The sequence below is a fragment of the Mustela nigripes genome, chromosome 6 (genome assembly GCF_022355385.1).
Source record: "Mustela nigripes isolate SB6536 chromosome 6, MUSNIG.SB6536, whole genome shotgun sequence".
In the NCBI taxonomy this organism is placed as follows: domain Eukaryota; kingdom Metazoa; phylum Chordata; class Mammalia; order Carnivora; family Mustelidae; genus Mustela; species Mustela nigripes.
The window spans coordinates 113,515,189-113,521,830 of NC_081562.1; the positions used below are offsets into that span (position 1 = coordinate 113,515,189).

General features: G+C 42.5%; 1 protein-coding gene across 7 annotated transcripts in view; it reads right to left on the reverse strand.

Moving 5' to 3' along the window:
* Nucleotides 1–1,272: 1,272 nt before the first annotated feature.
* The window catches only part of PRKCQ (protein kinase C theta), a 179,689-nt gene continuing 174,319 nt past the window's right edge, over nt 1,273–6,642 (reverse strand). For all 7 annotated transcript variants that reach the window (XM_059404046.1, XM_059404042.1, XM_059404048.1 and 4 more), the window contains one exon: nt 1,273–5,716. In XM_059404046.1, coding sequence (XP_059260029.1) covers nt 5,561–5,716 — 156 coding nt within the window. In that variant the 3' untranslated portion in view covers nt 1,273–5,560. The remainder of the gene's footprint in view (nt 5,717–6,642) is intronic.

Here is a 6,642-nt window from a genome sequence, read left to right on the forward strand (position 1 = left end):
CATTCCCTTAAGCCGAAGCCTCATCCAGAGCAAGACCCTGACTCTCTTCAATTCCATGAAGGCTGAGAGAGGTGGAGAAGCTGCAGAAGAAATGCTTGAATCCAGCAGAAATTGATTCATGACTTTCAAGGAAAGAAGCTGTCTCCATAACATAAAAGTGCAAAAGGAGGCCACCATTTATTCCGAAGATCTAGCTAAGATAATGAAGGTAGCTGTACTAAACAACAGATAATCAATGTAGATGAAACAGTCTGCTATTGGAAGAAAATGCCATCTACGACTTTCACAGCTAGAGAAGTCAATGCCTGGCTTCAAAGCTTCAAAGGACAAGCTGACTTTCTTATTCAGGGTGAATGTAGCTGGTGACTTTAAGCTGAAGCCAGTGCTCACTGACCATTCTGAAAATTCCAGGAACCTTAAGAAAGATGTTAAATATACGCTGCCTGTGCCCTGTAAATGGAACAATGAAGCCTGGATGACAGCCTGATAAGCCTGCTTATAACATGGTTTACTGAATATTTTAAGTCCATTGTTGAGACCTGATGGTTAGGAAAAAACATGACTATCAATGTACTGATAATGTACCTGGTGACCCAAGAGCACTGATGGAGACAGGCAATAAAATTAATATTGTTTTCATGCCCGCTATCACACTATCCATTCTGCAGCCCATGGATCAAAGTGTCATTTTGACTTCCAAGTCTTATTTAAGGAATACATCCCATAAGGCTATGGTTGCCATAGATAGTGATTCCTCTGATCGATCTGGGCAAAGTACATTGAAAACCCACTGGAAAGGATTCACCATTCCAGATGCCATGAAGAACATTCGTGATTCATAGGAAGAAGTCTAAATAGCAACACTCACAGGAATTTGAAGAAAGTTGATTCTAACCCTCCTGGATGACTTTGAGGGACTCAAGACTTCAGTGGAGGAAGTCACTGCAGATGAGGTGGAAATAGCCAGAGACCTAGAATTAGAAGTGGATCCTGAAGATGGGACTGAACTACCACAATTTCATGATAAAACTTGAACAAATGAGTAATTGCTTCTTAAGGACAAAGAAAGTGGTTCCTTGAGATGGAATCTACTCCTGGTGAAGATGCTATGAAGATTGTTGAAATGATGACAAAGGATTTAGAATGTGACATAAACTTATTTAAGGAATACATCCCATAAGGCTATGGTTGCCATAGATAGTGATTCCTCTGATCTATCTGGGCAAAGAACATTGAAAACCCTTAATAAAGCAGCAGCAAGATTTTAGAGCATTGACTCCAATTTTTTAAAAATTTTTATTTCTTTTCAGCATAACAGTATTCATTGTTTTTGCACCACACCCAGTGCTCCATGCAATCCGTGCCCTCCCTAATACCCACCAACCGGTTCCCCCATTCTCCCACCCCTGCCCCTTCAAAACCCTCAGGTTGTTTTTCAGAGTCCATAGTCTCTCATGGTTCACCTCCCCTTCCAATTTCCCTCAACTCCCTTCTCTCTCCATCTCCCCATGTCCTCCATGCTATTTGTTATGCTCCACAAATAAGTGAAACCATATGGTAATTGACTCTCTCTGCTTGACTTATTTCACTCAGCATAACCTCTTCCAGTCCCGTCTGTGTTGCTACAAAAGTTGGGTATTCATCCTTTCTGATGGAGGCATAATACTCCATAGAGTATATGGACCACATCTTCCTTATCCATTCGTCCGTTGAAGGGCATCTTGATTCTTTCCACAGTTTGGCGACCGTGGCCATTGCTGCTATAAACATTGGGGTACAGATGGCCCTTCTTTTCACTACATCTGTATCTTTGGGGTAAATACCGAGTAGTGCAATTGCAGGGTCATAGGGAAGCTCTATTTTTAATTTCTTGAGGAATCTCCACATTGTTCTCCAAAGTCGCTGCACCAACTTGCATTCCCACCAACAGTGTAAGAGGGTTCCCCTTTCTCCACATCCTCTCCAACACATGTTGTTTCCTGTCTTGCTAATTTTGGCCATTCTAACTGGTGTAAGGTGGTATCTCAATGTGGTTTTTAATTTGAATCTCCCTGATGGCTAGTGACGATGAACGTTTTTTCATGTGTCTGATAGCCATTTGTCTGTCTTCATTGGAGACGTGTCTGTTCATATCTTCTGCCCATTTTTTGATATGATTATGTGTTTTGTGTGTGTTGAGTTTGAGGAGTTTTTTATAGATCCTGGATATCAACCTTTTATCTGTACTGTCATTTGCAAGTATCTTCTCCCATTCTGTGGGTTGCCTCTTTGTTTTGAAGATTTTAGAGCATTGACTCCAATTTTGAAATAAGTTCTATATGGGTAAAATGCTTTCAAATGTACCAGATGCTACAGAGAAAACATTAGTGAAAGGAAGAGTCAGTTGCTGTGGCAAATTTTATTGTTGTCTTACTTAAGAATTTGCCACCCCCACCTCAAACTTCAGCAACCAGCACCCTGATTAGTCAGCAGCCATCAACATCGAGGCAAGACCCTCCACCAGCAAACGTTATGACTCACTGAACGCTCAGACAATGGTTAGCATTTTTGAGCAGTTAAATATTTTTAAATTGAGGTACATACATTGATTTATTTGAAGACCCAACTCTACTGCACACTTAATGGAGTACAGTGTAATTATAACTCTCATATATACAGTGGCAAACCAAAAACTTCACTTGACTCACCTTATCATGATACCTGTTTTACTGTGGTGGTCTGGAAGCAAACCCACAATCTCTCTAAGGTACATCTGTAGATATTTGTCTATCTCTTTAGATAGGGAGGTAGGTGGGTAGGTTGGTACATATAGATACAGATACCTTCTGGCAGGCTCATGACCAACTTGAAAGCACCACAGTAACTCTCATTTAGGAAGCATGCACTAAGGTCCCCCACTGTGCCAGATCATCTTTTATTCTCACAACGACCCAATACACTATCGATAATGTGCTCCATTTTATAGGTGAGAAAATCCCATCCAGGAAAGTCAGTGACTTCTGCAATGCTGTAATCATAACTGAGCTGCCATCTTTCTACAACAGCTCATGGGATACCCCAGGACTGGGAAACTTGGTGGCAGACACGTCAACTGAACTGGGTCTTGAGAAACAGAAAGATGTTGACTGTGTGGAAATGGCATTCTAGGCTGAAAAGCTAGTATCAGGGAGCCCCAGAGGTGGGAATTGGTGGAAGTTTATAGGCAGTGCTAAGAAATTCAGATTGCCTGGAGCACAGGTGCATGACAGGTGGAAATGGGAAGTCAGGTAGAGAGGCTGAGGACAAAATGGGTGGCTCTGTATGGGTTTTCCCTAACCAGTGAAGATTACACAGAGTTTTGAACATGAATGGGGTTAAAAAACTGATTTTTGGAGATAATATTTTTATGTTTCATAAATAATAAATATTATTTTAAGTTAAAGACACTTGGGATTCAGCAGATGCAGGAAGAGGGCTTCTTGGAGCTTTCCTTATCTGACCAAGGCAGAAATTTCTGAGAACTGCCCAAAATTTCTCCTTCACAGTGGGTCTGTTTGTAGGAGTGAGACCAAGAGTAAACCTATTTACCATAAGTCCTCCCTCCAGGGGGATGTTACAGCCCTGAGGAAGATGGAAGACCACTCATCCCTCTGTAGACAAGCATCATTACAAACTTCTGAAAGTTTGTAATATTCTCTTGAAACCCTGTTTACGTTCCTTAAAGAAACCTATTTGTCCTTCCCATAGGAGACCTTTCTCTCCCCATCCATACTTTATCCTGTTAAGCCAGGTTATTTAAATCCCAAATTCTAACTACTCTTTGAATTATCCATTATTGGGCACTCCTACATATATGAGTATAGCATATAAGTGTGCTTCTCTTGTCAATTTAATCAGCAGGCCCTGGGTTCTTAACACAAGAGAGCAGAGGAAAAGTTATTTCTACCCTGTAGTTTATAAGTATGATGTGTACATTAATTAAAATGGGGAGAAAGACTTAGGATAGGGAGACTAATCCAGACGTGATTAGCAGGAGAGAAAGCAGAGACAAGTATGTCTTTTGGAGAGACTGTAGAGGCAGAATTATAAGATTTGGTTAAAAAAAAGGGGGGGGGGGGGGGACAGTTGACAATGACTGTGAGGTTCTGAGCCTGGACAAGTGGACCCATGATGGTGCCAGTAACAGAGTTAGGAAACACAAGAGAGGTTGAAGCTGTAAGAAAATAGAGCAAGTCAGTGGAAACTGAAGCCTGGGAACAAGATTAGAACTGGAGATATGGATTGGAGTCGAGGCAGCACTCATGGACCACTCCCAGATCATCTTGGGGTGAAGAGAAAGAGGAACATAACAGTAATTAGAAGTCACCCGAGTTTCTCGCCCATTTGGGGATTTTTCATGATTCCCAAAATTTACAACATCAACTCAATGCTAGCTACATTTTGATATAAGCACGACAAAACCCAAGTTCTTGGGGGCACAAGTAGGGAATTAAACTATTAGGAGGCGTCTTTCTTTCTTTCTTTTATTCCAGGTTTACATATCCACCTCTTTATCATTAAGTCACAATATTTTATCAAAATATACAAACAGCACAGATACTTAAAAATGTATAGCTAGAATTCTAGTTAAACAGGATCAACTGCTACCAGTAGCATGCATAGGTCTTTTATCTTGAATAATGCCTAACGGGAGACAAATGAGTCATCAAATCAACTTTAAGGGCATAATAAGAGATTGGTTTTCTCTTCTGTTGGAAGAATTGTGCACTTCCTTTCTTGTTACAGTGTGAAGCGGATGGTAATGAGTGACTTCCACTGATACTGAAGTCAGCTGAGAATGGGCGGATGAAGTAATTCTACGGGGAGGAGTGAATGACTCTATCTTGGTTCGACTCTAATGTCTGTGTTGACAAGATGGCCACAGCAGGTGTTTTATTAAACCCTCCATCTCAGTGACATGAGCTCTTCTTACTTTCCATTTCCTCCTTCCCGAGAACTTCAGGGCTAATCAGAATGAATGGATTTGTAAATTTCAAGTTACAAGCTACATTTATTGTGAAGAATTCCCATAAACACCGATCCAGGCCTGCCCCCACCACCATTTACACTTCCACGGATGCGAACAGAACCAAACGGGTCAGTGGTTCCTTGTCTGCGTCTGGATGACGTCCACTCCTGCAGCTGGTGACATCCTGTTTCGGTCTTGAGAAGTCAGTGCTCCCTGTGTCCCTCAGGTCATTGATCAGCTGTTGGTGGCCAGGGGAAGAGCTGTGATTTAGAGCAGTATGAACTTTTCAGGTCTTTCCACAGTGCGGAGGAGAACCATCATGCCAGTCAGTAGCTATGGTTAGTAATGACCTAGCTTCAAGAGTGACCACAGGAGAGGCACCAAAGGGCGTGGTTAGTAGTGGAGTGGAGTTGGCTTCTGCTGCGGATACGAAGTCACTGAGGAGCTAAAAGGTCTCAGCCTGTATGATTGAGTGTTTCTTTTCTTTCCCAAGGTGAAAAGGCATCCAAGGAGCGTCACTGGAACAGGTTTGCAGACGCAAGGCATATTCCCTCGTGTGTCAGGGGAGGTCCTTCAGGATATCAACCTCTCCATCCCTGGGTTAATGAAGGAAAAGTTTCTGAACATGTTCTGGTCCATACTGTTGATCAGGGCTCTGTCCGCAAACGACAGCCGGGGTTTCTCATTTAAGAATTCTTTGTCGAAGTTGCTGCAGTCATACGGTGATTTCTTGAGGAGGGTTCAAGGGAGGGGTGGAGGGAAAAGGGGAAGAAAATCAGCCACTGAATTAATGATCCTCATTTTTGTTATCTAGGCTAAGGTCGCGGTAGGACAAGGCGCGCACCGCAGGTAAACAAGGAATACTTACGGGTGGTTGCATGTGTGCATTTGTGGACTATTTCCAAGACCTTGAGGCATTCACTTAGCAATAGCACAACTAAATTCATGTAAAGGAACTTCACTATATACATTCAGATAGGATGTCCTGCTTCTGGTTAATAGTTTACATGAGACGGGGTTGGGGCACTTAGAAGCAGCAGGGAACCCAAATTTGACCTGTTCCCGTTCAGTCTTCAGGGACAGTTTGGGGCGGGGGCGGAGGGTGGGAACCGAGGGCGGGAGTTTCTCGATTAGGTATTCCTGCTCTTATATGAATGTCCTCCACTACTGTTAGTTCCTCTACCTGTGCTAATTTTATTATTAACCACCTTGGACTGTATTCCACAGACAGATTGGGACCACAGGTAGATAGATTCCCTCAAGCCACCCAGTCCACTGGTGTCCATGAGGGAAAAAAAAAAAAAAAAGAAAGAATGTAAAAGCAAGCATCTATTTATAAATACTGCTTTCTGTGGTGGATGGTTCAATTTTTTGAATGTTATCAAAAAGTCCCCTTTGTATATATGAGCATAACTAAGAGTCAGCCCCTCAAGGGGGCTCTTAGCCTGGTGAGGCCAATGGCCTGTGGCTGAGCCTAAAAATAGTTCTTTATACAGCATTTGAGGGAAGTTCCTTCCCACTGGCAGAATCAAGAATTGTCCTATAGGGAAAGCATAGATCAAAATTTTTAGGGGCACCTGGGTGGCTCAGTGGGTTAAAGCCTCTGCCTTCGACTCAGGTCATGATCCCAGGGTCCTGGGATCGAGCCCCACATC